Source organism: Rhodamnia argentea, chromosome 5 (genome assembly GCF_020921035.1).
Source record: "Rhodamnia argentea isolate NSW1041297 chromosome 5, ASM2092103v1, whole genome shotgun sequence".
NCBI classification, from domain to species: Eukaryota; Viridiplantae; Streptophyta; class Magnoliopsida; order Myrtales; family Myrtaceae; genus Rhodamnia; species Rhodamnia argentea.
In genome coordinates this window covers 20198516-20222641 of record NC_063154.1, presented here as the reverse complement: position 1 = coordinate 20222641, position 24126 = coordinate 20198516, and the positions used below count along the sequence as shown (strand labels likewise).

Sequence of the window (24126 nt, the reverse complement as noted above, 5' to 3'; positions counted from 1 at the left end):
TGAAAAAATTAACGCCCTTTCGGTACCAATTTCATGAAAAAGCCTTTCCGATTGATCGATGTGAATTTGAATGATTTTGATTTTTTGAAAAAATGTAATATGAGACCATATATTATGCGCCAGAGGATGATTTTTTTTTGTATTTTCGGTAATGAAAGAAAACATTCAAAAGCAATCAAAAATCTGAACAAAATTAAACAAAAATGCCCATAATATATACCTTTAATTTTCGATTTTTCGAAAATCCTCTCATTCCCAAAGATCCGGGCTAGAGCGAGATTTTATCCGCTACATCCTCGAGGATTCGAACTAGTATGCGGATATGTGTATAGAAAAACAACATCCCTTTTGCCAAAGGGCAGAACACGAATTTCTATACTAAATCACCATCCCATTCCACGAGATCATGGCTAAGGCGTGTGATTTATTTTTCCGACGGGTCTAGGCACAAAGGGGAGCATATATTATGGGCATGTTTGTTTAAAGATGTGCAAATTTTATAACAAATCAAAAACAACCAGCACGACAAAAAATAAAACGAAAATCAATTGAGCTTGAAATTTCGAAAATTCAAAGAGGGGTGGCCGAAAATATGGCGTTGGGGTCCACCTTTCCTCATCTAAACGTTTGATCCAATTTTAATTTGAAAGAATTATCTTTAAGATAGGAAAAATTATTTCAGATATTTCTCAAAAGATATGGATCGAACCTTATCTCTAATTAGATAACACTCAGGAAAAATGCCAAAGATAGGATAAGATAGCATTCAAATAACATCCAAATCGTCTTGCACGTGCTAGAGATAACGATTAAGGTCAAAAGCTTATTTGTAACAAATGTAAATATTATCCAATGACCTCAAATATTATTGCTAACAATCCAATGTCATCATAAAATCACAAAATAAATCCAATCATCCATTGATACGTTTCCTCCCCCAACACGTTCGTCCTTGAGATCGAAGAGCTCATCCATATTACATCAAAACCCTATCTATCACATAAGATAATGATGTTTCAAACCCAGAACAGGTTCAACCATGACGTGAATGTATGTCAAGAAACTCCAGCATGCTTATCTCATCTTAGAAAATTCATCGGACAACAATTTTTCGAGGAAAGATATTTTCATTTAATCTCATCTATTCTCTAAAAAATTAGATTCGTCCAATCTCATGATCAAGTTGAGTTCACTAAAAAAAATCTGACATCATGACAAATCAATTTGCGGTTCTAGCATAGAAGAACTTGAATTCCTTTAATCGCAAAATCGTGAATGTTCGAAGGAGCCTAAAGACAACATGCACATTATCACGTAAACTAGCATGGATGAGCACTCAAAGTTTAAGATTAGTTACCTTTTCTAGACAGATTTTCCAGCAAGCACTTGAGCTATGATTTTCACCCAAAACAGCCTCCTCTACACCAGATTTGTGCTCTGAATAGCCAAATAAGCTGGCACAGGAATGCAGCTTCGTTAGACAATGAATACGGATCAAAGTAAAGTCAAATTATTGCCTGGACAGAGCTGATTTTTGTGTTGAACAGAATTGGACAGCAGCTGGAGGCAATCTGATTCTCAGCGTCTTGAACTACGACGAACGTCGGGACCGTGGAGGGGCGAAGCACCGAACTGCGATGGTTGAGCGGTGGCGGATCGGTGAACCAAAGCGGCCGCGGGGATGTTGGTGAACAACGGCAAAACAAGGGCAGCTCGTGCGCAGGGGGAAAGCTTCGGCTAGGGGATTGCCTCGACCACGAGGGAGACAATCGAACCCTCGATCTCTCCGAACAACTCTCTACTTTTTCCGCAAATCAATAATGGCTCTTAGAAGTGCTGCAAATTTCAGAACGTGAGCCTCCCTTTTCAACGTGAGCGAAGCCTTATATTTATAAAGCTTGTCTCGGCAATCCTAGTAGGAGTAGGAGTCAATTTGGATCGTTGGATAGAGAGTTCTAGTTAGAACGGGATCGAATGTAAGCCTTAGATTTTAAGAGTTCGCATCCACTAAAACTTTCTGTTATTTGCAGCCAAATAGAGATAAAATTTTAGTTAAGATAAGACTCTAATAAATTTGAATTTTGACCTTAAAAGAGTCCTAATCTAACTGAACACCTATCAATTTCGGCCAAAGTGATGTTGAATGGATTCAGCCGAACAAACATGTCTGTGGGCTTTGAGATGCAATTAGGCATGATTAGATTTCAACTAATTCAATAAAGGCCCTACAAAATAAGCTAAATCAATATCTAAACCCACATGCAACTTTCGGCTCTTTCATGGACTAGCCCCATCAGATTTTCTAATTAAACTATAGGCTTGTCTTGCATTCTTAAACTCAACTAAGGCTTTTCTAAGTAATGGACATTTAACTGAAAGCCTTAATTAAATAATTAAGCCTACATAGACTAAAATTAAAAATAGGTCCATTTAGCTTATTAAAATTCGACACACTCCCCATGCCTTGGTCGCAATTTTTCAAACCAAGTTCGATTCAACCGCTGTCAAAATTAAGCTCGGTTGACTCACCTCCGACCTTAAATGCAATGACCGACAGAAAATAAATATGCGATGCATGAAAAGTTATTTTTGGTGAGAACTATGACTAGTTCTTATTTTTATGCTTGAAATGGATGATTTAAGAAAAATCAAAATTTAGGTGTTAACAAGTCAACAAAGTGAATCTGCTGCCACCTCACAAGTCACATTATCACATGTAGACCCCTTCTCCATATCTGCTGTGATTAATGTCATACTTAGCATACCCGAGTTGGATGCGGATCTTTACCACAAAGCACTGGAACGAGCAATGGATAGTGTCACATGGAGGGAGGCTTTCATCCAAACTCCAACCGAATTGAGAAATGGACTTCTCCAGGCGTTTTCGTAGATGTTGAAAAATGTATTAGGGATTGCATGGGATTTCTATGTTTGGTTTTAATTTACTTTATGACTTATGTTACGATGTTATTTGGTTTTTAAAGATATTCATGTTGAGACTCTTTTACTTGTATGGTGGTATGGGTATGATGTTTTCCTTCCGTAATTGTTATATTTGGTTTGCTTTCACTTTCCGATTTATGTTATTGGTTGTTATTAGATTTTTTTCCCCCGGATATCTATATTAATGTTCTTGTATTTGTGTGATGGCATAGGTACTATGGAAGGGGGACAAAATAGTGAGTCCAATGGCCAGGTAACATCAGGTGATCATTACTTGGATGAGACCGATATTGACATAATATTAGCATGGTTGGGTATTGTTGTAATGGACATGTCCATGCATACAAAAGAACCTATTAGAGACAGTTAATTGTCGGGAGCCGAATGGGTAAGGAAGATTCTTTGTGGATATTCTGATAGAGTATATGAAGCCTTTAGATTGGAGAGACATGTTTTTATGAACCCATGTGATTTGATGAGGGCAAGAGGTTGGTTGAAAGATAACCGTTATATTAAGGTAGATGAACAAGTTGGGATTTTCTTATCTTTAATTGGTTATGGTAACTATAATAGAGATTTATGTGAGAGATTCCAACATTCGGGACAAACAATCAGCACCTATTTCACTAATGTCTTGAAAGCATTTACTGAATCATCAAAAGATATTATCAAACCACCTTCATTTGATGATATTCCAAAGGAGATTCTTATGGATCATAACCATAGACGCTACTTCAAGGTATGATTTTCATAACTTTGTTACACCATCAAATACATATAGTTGATAATCTTGTATAATAGTAGACTTTCATGAAATCGCGGGGTTACATAGGTGCTATTGATGGCACTCACATTAATGCTTGTGTCCTCGTGTCGAAACAAATCCCGTATAGAGGCGGGAAAGGGACTACCACCCAGAATGTGCTGTGTGTTTGTTCATTTGATATGAAATTTACTTTCGTGTATGCTGGGTGGGAAGGATCTGCGAACGATTGTCGAGTCCTCTCGGCAAGACTAGAGACTCCTCGGCTACAATTTCCTCATCCACCACCAGGTTTTTGCTTTGTCCATAACGAGTAATGTTCTTTACATTTATATTGCAACTGCATATCATAACAAATGTTCATATACCTTGTTATAGATAAATACTACGTGCTAGATTCTGGTTATGCTGCACTTGTGGGATTTTTAACTCTGTTTAAAGGTGAACGGTATCATCCGAACGATTATAGGGGTAGAGGGAGACGACCCAAAACAGCAAGAGAACTGTTTAACCAAAGGCACTCTTCACTAAGGAATGCCATTGAGAGGTCATTTGGGGCATTGAAAAATTTCTTTTCCATTTTGAGACATATGCCTCCATTTACGGTTCGTAAGCAAGCACGTATTGTCATTGCATATTGTGCTCTTCATAATTACATTCATGACCAAGACAAGATGGATAGAAACTTTTCCCGATATGGTGATCCGGAGTACCCATGTGGACCTATACAAGAAGAGGTTGTAGATGATATTTTTCATGAGGAGGCCTCCGAGATAAACATGCTCAGGAAAAGTATTGCAAATCAAATGGCAAGAGACAACAATATGGATGAAATTTCATGACTTTGTGTTTTTGATTTTTGTAATCTTATTTTTTTAGAACTTTGCAAGATTTATGTTTATTGTAGCAAGCAAAACATTTATTATGATGCATTTAAGGTACAATCTGCTAGTGAAAGTATATTCATTCATGTTTCAATTTTCTTTGGCTAATGTGAGCCAAGAGTTTTGTTATTTGACGCCTTCATTGGGCTACTAGAAATTCTCACTGTAGACTTGTGGACCATTGCCTTTTCCGATCATGACACTCTCTACCCTCATCTTGTTGGCTTGAGAGACCTTGTGCATGTAAGGCCGTACAGCAACACTCTGAACAATACTAGTGGCAGAGACTAAACAATTATGATAGAGATACTAAGAAGACTCACCAAACAGTTTTGTGTGAAGTTGGTATTTGGGTTGTTTTCTTTTCTTTGGTTTTTGACTCAATAAGGTATTCAAACATTTACTTCAACCAATCTCTAAAGACATGTCGAAATCACTAATTATGGTTTCATCAAGTTGTAGAGTAGAGTGCCTAAATATAGAAGGAGATAAAAAGTCGATGAAAGTCAATTTAGGATACTTTCATGGAGTTTGTCTTTGTCCAACTTTTTTTTTAACTACTTTTTCCACTACTCTAAGTTGAAATACGTAGGCTACGGAAAATAGTTAATTTACCGTGTAGTGGAAAATTTAGTTACGTAGTTCATAATAATTATAAAATCACAAATTGATTATATAGGGCATTGACAATATGTGCGTCGCGTAGCTAATACCGTAGTTACACGACGCCAAAAGCCAAATAAGCTAAACAAAGAACCCGCATTTAATGATTTTGCTTCAAGTTTTTGACATGTTTGACTTATACTCCAAGTTTGCGCGATTCTTAATGATCTGATTCTTAATTGCAATAGACGATTAATACTCCTAAAATCCAATGAGGTCATCTTTTGTTTGGGTTTAAACACCTCCTCTAGATTACTCAGTAAAAGAATGGATCCATCTTCCATTATACTCGTCAAATTCTTCATTCGTATGTACTTTTGAAACGGTTGAGCAAATGACTTGGCTTACCTAATGTTGATTTAATTTGTTTTAGTGAAAAATTAAATCTAAGTGAAAAAATTAAATTATTCTTTTCAATCGAACTTCAAACGTCGTCTATTCAAATTTGTATTTCATTTATGACATGCTAAAAAAAATAATGTCTATTAATTTTTTTTCATTTGACTTAAATGAAAAAAATTAGGAAGAGAAACAACTTTTTGAAACAGAAATTTTATGCAGTTATCAAATGCGTTTCTATTCCAGGAACGTAAATTTTAAGCAGTTATCAAACGCATTCTGATTCTCTAAAACTCATTCAGGAACAGAATCAGAAAAAGTAATTTTAATCAGAATCGATTTTCAAAATCAGAATGGTTACCATGCGCAGCCTAAAAGTAAAAATATTTGGCTGAAATGATTTAAAATGAAAATTTTTAGTCAATTTATGATTATGTTCAATGAAGAGGCATGTGGTCCCAAACTGAATTTTTAAAACTTTAAGAGGTGAAAATGAAAAGGGAATTAAAATAAAAATATGGACTATTTTTGCGCATTTTTCTGACCACAAATACTATTTTTCCTGATTTTCGGTTATTTTATAATTAAAATAAATCCGAAATTTTTCAAAAATTACAAAAAACATTTTTTTTTAAAATTGGTTCCTAAGGCTAGGCCAAAGCTTCCAACGTTGATTTTGTAATTTTATGAATTTTTTTGGTATTTTTAATTAATTTTTTAAAATAAAATGATCAAAAATCAGTTGTCAACATCATGTAAGAACAAAAGAGAAGAAAGTCTGTTAAAAAAAATTGCAATTGTTTCTAAAATATGTTCCAAATGTATTTCTAAAAGTGTTACAGGAACATAGAAACAATTCTTTTTTGTTTTTTGTTTCTGCTCTAAAAGTGTTTCTGTTTCTCAAAAGTGTTCCTGAAACACTTTGGGAATACTTTTTTACCATATTCATTTCTGTTATCAAAGCGTTCTGGGAATACTTTGAAAATAAAAATACTTTCTCTTGAGCGTTACCATACGCCGCCTTAGTCTTGATAAGGACTATTCAAGATGCAAGTCACTTCACTTGGAAGCTAAAGCACTTGTTAGTGAGGCCAAAAAGATACTAATGGACTTCACGGACCTCAAATTGGCCCAACACGATCACGGATTGGACTGTCAAAACCCAAAAGAATGGGTCCCTGCCTTACCAATTGTTGTCCAACCCCCCTTAAGCCCCATGGGCCCCACTATGTTCTGAATCTTATTTCATGTACTCGAAAACTTTGAGCTAGTAAATGAAAAAAAAAATGGATTAACATCACGAAAAAACCTCAAACCGATACATTTATGATAAATTTGCTCCGAATTAAATCTGTAACCACCAAAAATCCCAAACGGTACCTTGTGACAAATTGATCCTCTGTTATTTTTCTTTAAATTTTACTGTGAAATTGTTAAATTAGATGAAACGTGGCAGTTGATGAGTGTAACAGTTTGCGGCTTTTACCCTTCGTTCCAGTTAGTGATTTTTCATGGTATTAACCTAGTTTAGTGCAAACTAACGGATAATAAACTTTTCATAAGTATATCGGTTTGGGATTTTTGATGGTCAAAATTTAATTATCACATGTGTACTAGTTCGGGATTTTTTATAATCGAAAAATTAGTTTGATGTGAATTTGTCATAGATATACCGATTTGAGATTTTTCGTGATATTGATTAAAAAAACATATCAACAATATATTCACATCACCACAAATGTGTGGCAAAATGTAGCCATGGCACATGAAGACATGAATAACTTGTTTAGCTAATGATTTCAAGGGCCCACATGATCTCTCTCACTATGATGTCCTAATATAAATCATATCGACTTGTTATCGGTTTCCCAAATAATCAAACCTCGTTATCAGAACAAACGAAAAATTTCTAAGGCCCAAATATTTGTCCAATCATTTCTGCAGTCAAGATGTAAAGATTGCAAATTCTATGAGGCTTTAACAATTGGTCTTTCATCGCTTCGATGTAGCAAGTATTATCAGGAAAATCGCCGTTAAATCACGAATTTTGTGTGAATCGTTCCCAGTTGAGAACCTTGATTTTAAACTATTAGCTTGAAAATTTCGGTTTGGAATAATTGGTGGGGGCATCAAGACATTTTCATCTCACAAATTAGAGATTATTTGTTCAAGTCTCAGCAATTAATCAAATTGCTCTATATGAAGGGCCACTTGCATTGATCGAAGGGTCGAACTTTACTGATTCATCTCAAAATTGAAAACTTGGAATCATGCTGTTTCGAAATCGTTTTTGTAATCGATCCATTTGGTGGAAAATGTGGCAAAACTTTCGGGGCCAAATGCTGATATCGTGAACACGTGATCTTTTTAAATTTCACCAAACAAATTTTGATTTACTTCTAGATTTCTTTCGTTAGGGCTGACATGGCGCCTAGTGGGATGCCAGGTAGTCATAACTTGCCCGCCATGTCAGTATCTCTTAGGTTAAAGACTCTTTTTTTACGTTAGATTGGTAAAGGAATGTCAAGCTAACCTGATGAAGAAAGACATCGACATAATTGCATCCAACATCAAATGGACGCTGAAACATAGGTTCGATGTCTGAAGAACCGAAGTTCAAATGCGTAAATCTTAACATCCAGTGACTCTTCGAATGAAGAAGGTTCTCCTCAAATCTAAAACTAATGGTCTGATTTAGGTAAACTGAATTTCGTTTCATTTTCTCCAATTCAAATTTATTTTGCATCTTTCCTTTTTCTTTTTCTTTTTCTCTTCTCCTCTAGACCCAACGGTGACTCGATTGGAAATTTAGTCTGCATCGCGTAATTTCGGGACGATTCGGTATAATCTTATGACTTATAAAATAACAAAATAACCCGCCTAATGCTACCAATTTTTCCTTCAACTCTTTTGGCGTTCTTAATTAACACTAAACTTTACTTCTTCTTTTTCATTTTTTAGTTTTATTTTTTGGGGGGGTAATCCATCAGCTAATAAAGATGTCGCCGCCCTCATATTTCAAAGCAGAGTATCTTCTTACATCATCAAACAACAAATAACCAGACATAATTTTAGCCCTGCCCAAAATTCATAAATTAAATTAAAACAAAAAGGGGGATAAAAAAGGGATGACATTTTTGCTTGGAGTTGGGACTTTCTTCTTACTCAGCCTCTTCCACAGAAGCTTCGATCCTGAGGAGGACGAACCCGACCGCGACCCCGATGAGAACGAGCCCGTTCATGATCGCGGCAATCTTGAAAATCTCGTCCACCGCGCTGCAGGTCGAAGAGAGCGCCCCACCGCCACCTCTTCTTGATTTGCCCTGCGACCGGAGAGAGCTCACGATCCTCGCAAACGACTGGTCTGCGCAAACTGGCACTCCCAGCGAAGCCACCCTGTTGCGAGCTTTCAGGCCACCGAAAGAGTTCAGCCCCGCTATGTAGTTCACCCTGCTCTTCCGCTGCTGCGGGGCGGCGACAGGGGCGGCGAGGGTCACGGGGCAGACGGCGGCGGAGGCGGCTGCCATTGCTTCTCAGACACACCCACAACCTGGAACGTTGAAAAGAAGAAGTTAAAAATTAAAAAAAAACAAACAGAGAGACAAGATTTTTTTTTTTTGTCAGAAAATTGGTATGAAAAGTAGTTTGTTGATTGGATAAACGGGAGGAGACGCAGACCTTTGTTTCGCGAAGAGGGTTTGGCGCAGTTTGTGGGGGAGAGCGGGGAGAGAAAAGTGAGAATGGGGAAGGAAGAAATTGGAGGAGGGGAGTGGGGATGAGTGGAAGAGGAAGAGGATAAGGTGGAAAGAATTTGGTTGGCTCACGTGGAGATCAGATGATTTCTCCCCCCCCTTTTTTTCCCCTTCATTTATATTGAGAGAGAATAATATAATAGGGGGATAATAACATAAATAGTTCATGAATTTATACATAATATGTAATATGGCCCTAGAATTTTGGCTTAATGTGCAATGTCGTCCCCGAACTTTTGATTTGTTCAATACGGTTCTTAAACTTTTGATACATGTCCAATTTAGTTCCTAGATTCTATTAAAATATTCAATGTTTTCTTTGAACTTGAATTAGTAGGAGGATAATATTGACCATTTTCATACAATCTATGGACTAAATTAAACATGTACAAAAAATTCATGAACCATATTGAGCAAATAAAAAATTCAAGGATAATTTTGCATGTTGGGCTAAAGTTTGAGACCAAATTGATTAGGTTAAAATTTAAGGACCACATTTCATACTAAGTCAAATGTTAGGAACGATTTGCGACATTTATCCTCATGACTATTAGAGTATAAGCAGTTATCGCTTGTAAATTTGGTATATATAAGCCCAATCTGTACGTACCTGAATCAAGCATTTCTCCCCGTGAGATTCTCCTAATCCAACTATGCATGTCAATTGGGCTCACATACATCAAATTAATTTTAGAATTTTCTCATTAGGCTGGTCTCAAAGTTGAGCAAACATGATAGTTTACATGGACTAACGCTAGAGATGGACATGAGGCACGAGAAATCTGCGCCTGACGGGAAATTGGGCTGGGCATGGGCCAAGGGACGAGAGGAGAGGATGTATATATAGCTCTGCCCCGCCATCCCGCCCTGTGTCTGCGTCCCCCTTTCGATAGTATCGGAAAGAATAATTACTTATCATTTAATTATTTCGCGGATTGTTGACATAAGAAAAAAAAAAGAAAAATATAAAAGGACTCTGAGGACAACTTCTTCCTCTGTACAACTTCTGCTTCAGTAAGAGATAAAGCTTGAAAGTTCTCTATGTAAATAGTGCAAGGAATGATCCCAAAAAAAAAAAAAAAATAGTGGGGGGCAAATTTTTTCCATGTATTCCGTTCACTATTGTCCCACATCACTTATTCTTTTTACTTCGGCGATTTTTTGCACCGAAAAAATTACCAAAAAAGTCTAAACCTATAGCAATTGTGCCGATTTAATTCTTTTTCTTTCTTTTTTTTACAATTGAGTCCTAAACTTTTTGCATTTGTACCAATTTAGTAATTCGGCTAACTTTGACAGGAAATTGCAGACATAGATGTTGATCGTCTTACGTGTTACGGCCGACGCTAACATGGATAATTTTTTTAAAAAAATTTTAATAGTTTTCATACTTTTATTTATTTATTTTTCTTGCCTTCCTTCACCCACTATGTCATGTGTGTTGGGTGATCTTGAGACTCTCTCATCCGAAAAGTTAGTTCAAAGGGTGATGCTTTCTCTCACAATTATAAATCGACCACCAACCTCTTTCACAACCAATGTGGAATAACCTCAACAATCTCTCTTCACACATCAGGCCCTAGGTTAGAGCCACAACAACTTGTATCTCTCCCGTGTGACTGTTGGTCCGGACTTGTTGGTAACCCGGGCTCGATACCTGTGTTGGATGGTTTTGAGACTCTATCATCCCAAAAGTTAGCTCAAAGGGTGAGATTTTTCCTCACATTTATAAATCGATCTACTAGCTCCTTTCACAACCGATGCGGGATAATCGCAAAAATGTGGCCAGCAAGACCATCTCGAGATGCCGCCTTGCTCGGACCATCCGCCTTCTCGCACCGCCGCATGCAAGGTCACCTTGCTCTACTTTGGGTAACTCTCTAGACTTGCCGGGGCCTCATCGGCCGCCATCAAAGGGGGCCATGGCCTCGCCAGTTGCGGTTGAAGAGGCCAAAGTGGGTGAAGGAAGGAAAAGAAAAAAGAAAAGAAAAGAAAAGAAAAAAAGGAACTTAAAGAAAAAAGGAAAGGACAAAATTTAAAACAAAAAAAAATCTAAAAAAATTAAATAAATTTGCCCACACATGCATCAGTTGTGCCACGTAGGATGCTTGCATCCATGTCAGAGATTTTCGAGCCAAAATTGACCAAATGGACGGAATCGTCACAAATGTAAAAGATTTAAAAATCAAGGGAAAAAAAACATTTATGACTGAATTGACAAAATTACAATAGGTTTAGGATTTTTTGATAATTTTCCGATTTGACAACTATAAAACCAAAACATTAGTTCAATATTGTGAAAATCCATCCATGAAATCAGTTCTTATTATTGTGTAATTTTTATATTAGAATATGAATAAACAATGTCGAATACTTTTCTTACAATATGATGCCTTGAGACGGAAGTACTCCACGGGCCCTTGCGCCACCGCTCATGGAACGTGGGGTGATGACCGGGCATGCCCATCCTGGCCTCGCCCCACAATCGCCACTAACTTAATTGTCATTAAATACTTATACATAAATTGTTGTTAATAATTAAAAAAAATTTATCAATCAATTATTACAGGAGATAGAAACAAACATTTTTAGAAAAATTAATTTCAAATCATTCATTTTTCACGAAATAAACGGAGGAAAAAATTAATAAGCCTGAAGAATTGGACGTGGGAAAGCAAACTGCAAACAAATCATATCCCATACATACATAAATGTCCTGAAAATTCAGTGACGAAGCGAGCACGGCACACCGTTTTCTAACCATCATTTGCTGCTACTGATCGAGATTTAGGCGCTTTAATTAGAAAGCTGAGTCCAAGAACTCACAGACCATCCAGATGCTGAAATAATGATTGCCAAATGGAGAAAAGAGAAAAAACTAGGCAGGGTAAATCAACGAGGCCTAAAGGTGAGGGCCCGAGCGTTCACCCTATGCGCAAGATCCAGACATTCAGTTCTAAACCGTTGCCGTCCCTGCCGTTTAACAAGCCACAGAATTTTTCAGCACAGGACAAAGCTCCCCACTGTCTTCCATCGGAAAATTTGTCCAAAAAGTCCGAAAACATATTGTACGGCGGCTAATTTGATCATAAACCTTTCAACCGAGCCAATTTATCCTAAATCTCATGGTAATTTACCAATTTAAGTCATAAACCTTCTAACGAATTGCCAATATAGTTCTTTCGACTAATTTTGATTGAATATCACCGACTTGGATAATTTTTAATTTTTTAAAGAATAACTCAGATTTTTTTTTTATTTTTAATTTTATTTCCTTCCTTTTCTTCTTCATTGTGTCGACGGGCCGTTAGTGACCTCCGCTGGCCTCTAGGCAAGGGCCATTAGCGGGCGATGGTTGCGACCCATCGCAAAACCCTTGTGGCCCATAGCGAGGGAGTCGTAGCACTTGCCGAATCTGGGCAAGGGCTTCGCAATGCTTACCCACAGCCGGTGAGGGCTTCGTAACCCATGCCCAAGGGCTAGTGGGAGTTGCTGGCTTCCCATTGGCACATTAAAGAAAAATTAAAAAAAAATTTAGTGCAAAAAAAATAAATAATAATAATCCATAAAACTAATAACAAAAAATTTAAAAATTAAATTATTGTGCATGCCAGCGCCACGTAGGGTGGCCAGCGTTGATTAGATCATCACATCGGCAATTTTCAGTCAAAATTAGCTAGAAGGACTACATTGGCAATTCCTTGAAAGGTTTAGGAGTAACATGGCAAAATTTAAAAGGTTTACGAATATATTGGCAAGATTAAAAGTTTTAGGACTGAATAGACAAATTATTAAAATATTTATGACTAAATTGATACAATTGAAAGATATAAGACAAAATTAATAGCTGTACAAAAGGTTTAGGACTTTTTGAATAATTTTTTCATCTCCCATCAGAAACCTAAAGTTTGATCCACTCGATAGCAGCAACGCAACTCCAATGCTTCCTAGAAAAACAGCAGGCACACACTTAAAACACATAGCCCAAAAAGAATTCTCTGGCAACCGGCAGAGAAATAAAAAAAATTATCAAAATAAAAAGTAACAAAATTATTTAAATAAAAATAAAAAAATTATTAAAAAATTCGAAGCATGTAGATAGAGAGAAGACAGAAGACAGAGATTGTCTCCACGGAAAATGATTTCCTCTTTTTCTAGAAAAGGAATTAATTTTCTCCATTTTCAAAGGTGTTTTTTTTTTCATTGACAGAAAATGTTTTCCTTGACTCATTTATTTTTTGTAATCAAGCGCTGCAAAAATCGGAAATTTTTTTTCTGGAAGTTATTTTCTGCAAATCGAATGGAGCCTGAGTCGACAAAGAAAATTCGATCCTAGTTTACAGGAACAGTGGAGCGCAGGTCACCCGGAGATGCAAAGCAGAAAACTTCGTGAGCTGCACGAGCTTCGGTGCTTATTAAATTATGGTAAAGGCTATTGCAGTGCATGACATGACAGACAATCAACGGAGCTTGTCGTGGCTTGTGGATTGCTTTCTGCAGCTTGGGGGCACATTCTACGTCCCGTTCCGGAAACGCGGCGGAAACTGTTCAGCTGAAATCAGAAAGGAAAAATTTACGCGATGACCGCTAAAATGCAAGAGAAAGAGCTAGTGCAGGGGTATACGCATTCCGTACTTGATAATGTTTCATGTGATGGGAATCGAAATATGGAGATCCATCGATAGTTGGTTTGATGCCGCCGGCTATCGAAAATGAAAACCAGAATGGTTCAATCGAACAACGGATTCTCGCCGCTAGACAACTGAAAAATCCATCCTTCCCGTCAGCACATCGTAATGGGACAGTGACGGTCAGCTGTAATACCAATTCCATCTAACAACAAATGAAAAAGATTGAGAAACTATTTGGTTTGTCTTCAAAATGACAGGCTACGATTGAAGATTTGAGTAAAAAAAAGAGGCCTCTTAGATGTGGAAAATTACCAAAAAAGTTCTAAATCTATTGCACGTTTGCCAATTCAATCTTAAACCTTTTAATTGTGCCAATAGAGTTATAAACTTTTTTCATGTTTTTCCCAATTGTGTCCATCCGGCCTATCTTGGTCGGAAATAGCTGACATGGTCACTGGCTATTCTACATGACACGGTGGCGCTTTAAAAGGAAGAGCCGAAGATTGGACAAGGAGTGGCGAAAGCGAGACCTTACGCGTACAGAGTGCACAACACAAAAGGAACATGGAGATCTTGGTATTCGGTGCCTTGGTCTTCTTTTGCAATTTAATGCTCTCGGAAGACAGATGTCAAAGTATAAAGCTTTCTCTAAATTCAGATTTTTGAATTCTTAATCACTTGCCCTCTTCATTGCCTTAGTCTTCTTTTATACTCCTCATCATCCATACTTCCCATTAGACAATCTTTAAGAGGATCAATCTCCAAACTAACCGTTGAATAATTGTTGGGAAAATCGATTAGCCGTTGAAGTAATCAATCAGAGTTGATTGTCCATACAATTAAATCTTGGTTTCCAAAATCAGAGTAGTTCATCTTTGGAAAGAATCTTGTCTTCATGACGATTGCCAATCCACAAAGATATTAAGCGTATCTGAAATCTTTCGTGTAGATATAATTTGAGATTGATAGTCGATAATATCATTTCATAATTGGAATCCAAACGAAACCATAAGCTATCAAGGGATGAGATAAAATATCTCAAAATAATCATCGTGAAGAATGTGTCAAGAATCTCGTCATAGGTGGAACAATTGCTATGCTAATATTCATCCATTTCAGTACTACGATCATATTTAGCGTCTTGTTGATATTTAAGAGTAAACCTTGATAATATCCACACAATAGCCTTGTTGATATTCACACAATACGTTTATTATATTCAGCTTTCACGGGTTTCTGCTAGTATCAAACTTTGATCATATTTGGCTACCTGGTTATATCCAGTTGCTTCTCATTAATCGTCCTTGGTATCTTAATGATCCAAAACTATATAAGTTGTTCATCTTGTTTGGTACCTCCAAGTCTTCGCAAACTTCCCATTTTTCATAACTTGTTCACCTCCATAAAGGTCCGTCCAATTTTCGTCAATGTTTCACTTCATACTTCCGACACCTTAGATATCGGCAAAGTATATAAATTTCACTCGAGCTTCTATCTTCTGATCCTTCCAAAGATATTGTTAATCGTGGCTCTACCTCACTATTCACCTATCCATACTACCTCCAGGCCTTACTGAACTCCCCATTCTAGGCTTGTTCTCATTCTACTCAGTTATCTCCAACTTGTAGAATCCCGATAGGACACCATCTATATAACAGTTTGTGCATCTTTCACCTAGTTACTCAACCATTAAACACATTAGCAGCCTTTGACAATTTTATCATCTGTATCTATCAAATGGCATTTTCCCAACTCATAGAACCTTTAACCAAATAAGTATATGCTTAGTTTAAAAGTTCGCGGGTATTGGGATAAATTTAACTCTCAAGAGATATCGATAGGTAAGAAATGAATACATAGAACTTCCAAGAGATATTGAAACTTCCATCAAGATAATATTCTCCAAATCATAGGAATTGGGAATCGCCCGAAAACCAGCCAGTTTAATTTGTCCAGTTCTTTTGCTCACCCCTAGTTTGTGGCCGGAGGATCTTCATCCATACAGTTCCTCACTTTCTATAATTTAGCATAAGCAAACTTTGAAAAATCATAAACGTATGTTATGCGTGTTTGTTCAAGTGAGTCTAAATAAGGAAATCTGATTGAGTAAACTTTAATCTCATTTTCAAATATTAGTGTCAAACTTAGAAAGTTTATTACATGCTAATAACTATAGAAAGAAAAAAACTAATTTTTAGTCTCTCTAATATTTTTGAGTTTAATTATCTGGAAAAATAAACCACAAGTCCTAAATCTTAAATACGGAATGCAATCAAGTCTTAAATCTTTAATTGATTAAATTAAATCCCACATATATGTAAAGTACAATTAAGTCATAAATTTGTCCTAAAACTTGTGGTGAAAAGTGCACTTTAAGGATGCCAAGTAGGTAACCTAAAAGTCAATGGATTGCACTTTTTCTGATAAATTCTATTAATAAATTTAGGATTTGATTGCACTCTGCGCATGAGATTTTGGACATTTGGTGCACTTTCCCTTCAGTATATCTTTTTCACTAATTGTTCATTTTAATATTCAACCTAGGCTCACACTAAATCCACCCCTAAAATGACTCCATCCACCCATAGAAAATTTTAGAGGACGGTATTACCCCAATCGATCTCACTCCCAACCTTCTCTATCTCTCATCAGCTCCTTGGAGTTCGAGCATGCCTGTCTCGCTTTCGCGAACTGCTCCACATACCTCTTCCTCACTCCGCAACGAGACACCATTTCTTCTCTTTCTCCTCTCGAGCAACGAGGCCCAAAATATATGCTACTTCCTCCATCTTCACAATGTTCGAGCTTGTCATCGTTAAGGGAAAATAACACAAATGATTCATGAGCTTTAACTTAATACGCAATGCGATCCCTGAATTTTGGCCAAACATACAGTGTGATCCTTGAAATTTAACCCAATATTCAATTTGGTCCTTAAACTTTTTCACTTATTCAATATAATTCTTGAACTTTCGGCACATGCTCAACTTAGTTCTTGGATAGTATGAAAAATTTCAATACTTCCCCGACCTTATATTAATGAAAGAACTACATTTAATAATTTCGTATAGTTCAATGACTACATTGAACATGTATCAAAAGTCCATGGATCATACTCAATAAATTAAATGTTTGGGGATCACATTGAATATTAAGCTAAAATTTGGGGATCATTTCCCGATCAATAAAAATGTGTCTGTGAGCCATAGTCAAGCCCTTTAATGAAAGTGATAACGACACGGATAATTTTTTAACTTTGACCCAATATGTAATAGGGTCTCTAAACTTTTGATTTGTTAGCGTGATTCATGAACTTTAACTTAATGTTTCATATGATCCTTTAATTTGTTCAATGTGGTCTTTGAATTTTTTGTACATGTTCAATGTAGTCCTTGGATGCTTTGCTTCCGTGTAGTCAGAACAACTTCAAAATATTAAAAACAAAACAAAATGGGCCCCTTGCATGCAATTATTAGGAGAAGGAAAAACAAAATACAATAAAAACAAAATATAGGTTAGCGGTTGAAGCTCGAAGACTTGGTGGAGACAGAGAAGGTGAGGAATGAGACTTCCCAGTTGGATAATTTCGTCTTTTCCATCCTTTAGGGGGATAGATGAAGCCATTTTTAAGAGTGAATTTAGAGCCAGCTTAAACCTAACCCACTTAGTATTATTATTGTTGTATTTTTTTTTTTTTTTTAGTTGATTCGAGTAAAATAAGGAAGTATGATGGGTTTCTAGAGTCAAAGGGCCTTACGGTGGTTGGGAAAAAGGACAGGCGAAGTAGTTAACTCATGATTAATACTCATGTATTAGTATACGATAATTGTTTTGATACTGTTTTAATTTATATATGGTGCCCACTTTTAATAATATGTCTTATAAAGTATAAAATAGTGCAAGGCAATTGTCTACGTGAGACCCTTATGGTAAAGTTTAAGGATAGCTACACTGATTGGCCCTTCCAACCTTTTTACTTATGACAAAAATGCTCATACATGTGTTCGTGAAAGGAAAGATTATTGAAATATTTGGGAAAATTATCGATTCGGTTCTAATTATATTGTATGGATACCAATTCAGTTCTAAACTTTTGAATTTTACCAATGTAATCCTGCACATTTGCAAGAAATTTCAATTTAGTCCTTCCGAGCAATTGCTGCCAGTATCACTCATGGCAATCCACAAATTATCACCTTCGGAACACCACGTAGAATGGCTGGCTTGTCATATTTGGACACCACGTCGGTAATTCCCTGTGGCAATTGAGAGGTTAGATTGCATTAGAATATCGAGCAAAGGTTGAGGACTACATTGGAAAAATTAAAAAATTTAAGACTAAATTGCCATCGGTAAATTTGATTTAGAACTTATTGAATATATTTTCGGCCTGTTTTGCTCCAAGTATTTCTCAAATTGTTTTATTAGGTAATATACTCGACCAAGTGAAGATCACAAACTGGAATTGCTCACTTTAAATCTTCCCTTATCATACATGTGGATGGCATGGAAAATTGATAGCTCTATAAAAATAGAGTTATTTTACCTATTTTAGGCAACAAATAATGTGATATTTGTGAGAAAATATGTGGATTTCCACCTATTTATTCAAATTTTCCTTGTGTATGCAGGATAATGATATATGGAGAAGATAAAGAAAAAAAGAGAGAAGGAAATCAAGATGCCACACATAAAATTGTTAGACGATAGAGATCAAATAACGAATTTTGTGATTTATTCCCTTATTTTAACATTATTCTTAAGGATTTACTTATTTTTAGAATTTCTTAACGTTATCCTCCGGGATTTACTTGTTTTTAGGAGTATTCTTGAAGTTGACAGAATTCTTGTTCTTTTATTCAAGATGTTGGATTTAATTTATATTTTTGTTTCTTCTTCTACTATGTACTAATTTTCTTTCATTAGGGCTATGATGTAGCCTAACCATGATGATAAATTTCATGATATTTATGTTCTGTAAGTGATTTCATTCATGTGAGTTATATATTATTATGCTTAATACTTTTAAGTAACTGGCCATTATTTGAATGATCTAATCTGCATGTTTGAGACTAAAAAGTGATAATATGCAATTGCTCCTTACAATATATTACCACGAATTAAATGTGGATAAAAATATACCATGTTATTTGTGTGGCCTTCAGTGAAAAGGTGATCCACAAAATTCATTGTAAATAGGGAATGTTCATAAATATAATGCACTTATGTTTATTTGAATCTACATAGAGATATGGTGGATTGATAAACCGAGTAGGTTTACTATACCTAGAGATATGATAGTAAAATAGAAGAGGAAATTCCTCTATATTAAGATAAGACAATTTCGGGAATTGCATATTCAAATCAAAAATGGATTAATAACATAATACTTCGCAATATTAATTTGAAAAATATTCGAATTCGAATACAGGTCTATACATGTCAACCACGACGTGTAATTAATTCATGTTTTATGCTGGCGCTGGACCTGATAAAAATCATGTGGATTAACCATGGCTTCAACATGTTTTCATGGGATGGAAGAACTTTTGAATGGTTTTTTTGACATTTGAGCGCATACCAACTTAAAGGTTTAAATGGTCAACTGTCGGGAGATATTGACCTTATTTTACCTAACGTCTCTTCTTCCCTGTTTTCAATGCTGACCTCCAGCACCATTACCTCCGGAACAGAGATAAGATGACCTCCAGAACCATTACCTCCGGAACCAAATAATCATGCATTTCTTCACCAATGATGAATCCACAAAAATCATCACGCCGCCCGTTTTCACGCGGTCCTAAAATTCCGACTTCACAGATATACGGGTCTGCATGCACTGTATACATCACAACCGTTGAGCATGCACAGTACACATCACAACCGTTGATCACACAGTGCCAGGTGAGCCGCACAAATGGGACTCACATGATCAACAGACTGATAACACATGATCCACGGATCCTCGACCATACTAGCAAAAGTCAAATGCCCATTGCAACACTGAAATAACTCAGAGCGACGACAAATATAACTGAAATTTAGCCAATCTGCGTTCACCGAAGCAAGACTCGTGTTCCTGTGCAAAACTCCAGTTCAAATGTCTAAATCCACTTCTCTTTATTTACACCTTGGCCATAGTTTCAGGAGCAAAACCTATCCATAGGAGGTCAACTAGTACCACAAGGAACACGAAGACAAAACCAGCTACAACACAAAAACCAAAAGTCTCGTCTCGTGTCACCATATAATATACATTTGAGACAAAGTTGTGACCCTAATCAGCTCGCTTGTATTGCTTAAATGATCACGAATATGATCAGAATTTGGTAATGAAAACATATGCATTTGAGACCTGGAATGAAATTCAGGGGAGGGGTGCCTTCACTAGAGACACCATGACTCAACATCACATGAAAGAGAAAAGTGCAGGGTATTGATGCTAAGAAAAAGAACAAAAAGGCAGAGAGAGAGAGAGAGAGAGACGGTGTAGGCGGAGCTCATGATCTCAGACACTATCTAATGTTGGAACATGACACAGCTTCTACATAGGAAGAGACCAGCCAGGTCAGGATTCATGGGGAAAGAAAATAAAGGGCTTCACATAATATTGTCCTAGACTATACTAGGCTTCAACTTTGCGACTTAAAGCAGATATAAACATCAACTTCAAGCTGGCCAAAGGAAAAAAGAAACAGTACTTCGAGTTCGAGCTGGCCAATTAAAGGATACAGTGAACAAGGACAACAGCTCGGGTCACTTCATTACCGACTAAAATTAACATGATATTTACAGCCCTAGTCGTGACCCGATGGTGACCAAAGAAAGAGGGAGATTACCAAAACACGGGGAGAGAGAATGTGACATTAAAACCTCTAACAAAAGGTTCCACTAAGTTGTACCGAAGAGCATATGGACACCAAATTGCAACCCACCTCCACACAAGGGAAAATAAGAAAAACCATATCAGAAACTAAACACCGACCGAGACAGAACAGTTAACCGATAGAAACTACCATCTGGAAAGTACAACATTTTCGATTCAAGTTAGATTAGACCCCTCGGATGTTACCGTCCATGATGGCTCAATAAACCACCTTCTTCTACGACACGGAAGACAGTGACCTGCAACACCACCTCTCTAGCCCTCATCAGCTCGAAAACACAAACATCGCCTTCCTCCAAATTGTTCTCCAAAGCAAAGTCGTACCACCCCTGGCTTAGTTTGGCTCTACCACCTCTATAAAGACATCGAACAGGCCACTGTTTGCCATCAGTACTCTGGAGCTTAATAAATCCTGAGACCCCGTTGAGATGCTTTTCAGCAAAGCAGGATGGCAGATACTGCACAGGCGAAAGGAATCCTCGCTAAGCAGCGCACACAAAGACTAGAAATGCGTTAAAAGATTTATGATTACCATGATACAACCACGATATAGGTAGGATGGACGCAAGACTACTCTGCAGAAAGGATTAGGTGGCTCAAACATTTTAGCTGCATTAATGGCCTTTTCCCTCTCTTCAGCCGTTACAAGTCGCTTCCTGGTAGAAGCACTGGCATAAAACCGAAACCGCATTTCACCATCCTCTTCTTGTAGAGCAGATGGCATTGGCTCATCTAAAGTTGGAAGCTATGAATGAGAAAACCCTCTTCGCAATCAAAGGCCAATAGTGATTAAGGAACTTGAGTTTAGAGAGCTTACTAGGATCATTCTTACGCTTTTTCTTAGAGCTTTTCTTGACTTTCCGCGTTGATTGATCTGCGGCCTCCACTTTAACTTGATCTTCACTTTTGAACTTGATCCCACCAGCCTGAATGACAATATCTTCAATAGGTCGCATGCCTGGATGTGAGTTGACAGCACCTTTTTGCTGATGCACAGTCCCATTAAACAAATTCTGCAAGTGCATGGGGTTATAACCCCTGCTTAAAGTCAGTTGATCCATGGTACTATTGACAGCCTTCCTTTTCAAAGAATCACCAGAAGGGTAGTATGTTGAGGGACTAGATATGTCAACAGCATCATCATCTTCCATGTCTTTGAAAACATGGTACTGCCTGCTGTGATGAGGCATTTCAGAAGGAACGCGGCCATTGGAATGATAATTAATCTCGGACGTTGTTAAATTGTATATGAACACTTGAAAGGTGGTGCCGCCCTCGTATCTGAAGACCAAAAAGTACCCAATACCAATGGAGTAGTGATCCACAAATTCTTGCCAACCTTCATGAAACCAAAACTTGCTTTCGCTTTTTCTGATTCCGACGTGCCAGACATGACCATCAGGAACATTCAAAGTCGCAACAGAAGAAAGCTCATCCTTGAATTTCTTGAGAAAATTTTCTGGGATTCTCTGCAAGCAAGCAAATTGCTTTCAGTCGATGCAAAGGCAAAGCTCAAAAGAACAGGCCTTCTGGAAATACAATAGGACAGCATCACAATAGCCACATAAATTATAAAAATCGTCACAGAAAAAGAAACGAGAAAGACAGTTTAGCCAGTAGCTTTTTGATTGCACACTGACTAATTCTCAAATTACTTCTAATGAACTGTTTTTCAATAGTTCAATATAGCACAATAAAGTTCAGAAAATTAGAACAGTACAAAATGGCAGTGTGAATAGTTCATTCAACATGTACTGAAATTGTGGATCAGTACAAGTTTGTCCCCAAATCAAGAGCTTATGTCAAGATCAAGCCTAATTCAAGAGTCACGCACTTGCACTTTGTCCTTCACATTACGATACCAACATTACCCATCTTATCCTCCTAACATCCTTTATCGATGATTCAAAAGTCACGTTGCCAAACCTTTACAAGGGAATGACCATGTTCCATGGACCTAACATAAGCATTATTGCAAATTCACTGTGTGCATGGTCAAGCCCATGTGCACATGTCTGCATGCATGTCAAGCTAATGGAATTCGCCATCAGGAATGCAAAGGCATCTATCTTGTTCAGGTGAAGCAACGAAGACACACAGATACCAGTTTCCCACAGACTGCTATGCGAAAAAGTCAAGCAAATGCGGCATGGATGAATTAAAAGTTGAGCTTAAAGCCTTCCATGCAGCAGATACTTTTGCAACCAATCATGTAAGGCAATCCGTCCTCCTCACTCATGGTTTCAACCGAAACATTGCACTTAAAATGAAAAACAAAAGATTCACCTTCCTCCACTTCTTATGATTGTTTAGTACCACAGAGGGAAGTCTTACTCTTTCTCACTTCACGAAACCCTTTTATCAAATCGGCAAAAAATTTCTCCTGACAGACAAAACAAGCGGGCAACACATTAAGATATAGCATAACTTCACCAATTTGAATTCTCCATGAGCCAGACGACCAGAAAACGCCTCCGGAAAATGAAGCTCTAGTGCCATTTGACCACCCTAAATTAAGCACATCTGTTGCCGCCAAATAGCAGAGCAATCATCGCAGACCTCAATCTTTTTTTCTCTTTCACCAAGATTTCTGGCCAAAAATATTTCCTGGGGTCTCAATTGCAACGGGGCCATGAATCAAATCTAGGTCATCGCTGCTTCGAATTTACTCAAAATCACCACCCAACAACAACAAGGGACAAACCCAACAAGAAACAGCACCCGAAATGGCAAGGCCAACAATCACAGACAGGAAAGCAATCGAATTGAGGGATCAAGCAAGGGGAATCGTCAGAAGGAGCCACGACGAGAAGCGAAGTCGGACAACGGATCCTCACCAGCCTCTTGTCTTGGATTGTGGAGGAAAGCACCAGCTTGTAGAAATAAGGGCGTGGCATTTCTTGGGCGAGCCTCTGCAGAAATTCCTGCAATCAAACCCGATTTTGTGCTTCGCACACCCAAAAACGATTCCTACGAACACCCACTTCGTGTTTTGGTTTTTTTTTTTTTTTGGCTTCTCTAGATCTAGTCCCCTTTCACTGCTTCCCCAGTCAAATAGTGTTGTTAGTGTGTTTTCGCACTAAAAAAATTGGCCAACTTGACCTTAAAAAAAAAAAAAAACACAGAAGAGAGAGAGAGAGAGAGAGAGCCGAGTTGATGCTCTCGGATCGTTGAGTCAAATCCAGGTCGCTGCGTTCTCGCTGCGGAGACCGTGTTAACTCGGGACAAAGACAACTTCGTGGGTTGCACGTGCGAGTGTGTGAAG

The 24126-nt window shown here is 37.4% G+C and overlaps 2 protein-coding genes across 4 annotated transcripts; both read right to left on the bottom strand.

Moving 5' to 3' along the window:
• Positions 1–8632: 8632 nt before the first annotated feature.
• On the bottom strand, positions 8633–9423 carry LOC115737206. 2 transcript variants are annotated; one of them, XM_030669223.2, is made up of 2 exons: positions 9274–9423; positions 8633–9144 (listed from the first exon to the last, which is right to left on the bottom strand). In XM_030669223.2, the coding sequence occupies exon 2, from the start codon at positions 9117–9119 to the stop codon at positions 8754–8756; it is 366 nt and encodes a 121-aa protein (XP_030525083.1). In that variant the 5' UTR covers positions 9120–9144; positions 9274–9423; the 3' UTR covers positions 8633–8753. The 2 variants fall into 2 exon arrangements, with proteins under 2 accessions (XP_030525083.1, XP_030525084.1); XM_030669224.2 differs by having other exon boundaries at positions 8633–9164; positions 9272–9411.
• Positions 9424–20662: 11239 nt separating this feature from the next.
• On the bottom strand, positions 20663–24062 carry LOC115737204 (B3 domain-containing transcription factor VRN1). Of its 2 annotated transcripts, none has more exons than XM_030669218.2 (4): positions 23699–24062; positions 21694–22330; positions 21394–21593; positions 20663–21319 (listed from the first exon to the last, which is right to left on the bottom strand). In XM_030669218.2, exons 1-4 carry the CDS (start codon positions 23756–23758, stop codon positions 21044–21046), a joined length of 1173 nt encoding a protein of 390 aa, XP_030525078.1. In that variant the 5' UTR covers positions 23759–24062; the 3' UTR covers positions 20663–21043. The 2 variants fall into 2 exon arrangements, with proteins under 2 accessions (XP_030525078.1, XP_030525076.1); XM_030669216.2 differs by having other exon boundaries at positions 20710–21319; positions 21679–22330; positions 23699–24055.
• Between the last annotated feature and the right edge of the window lie 64 nt (positions 24063–24126).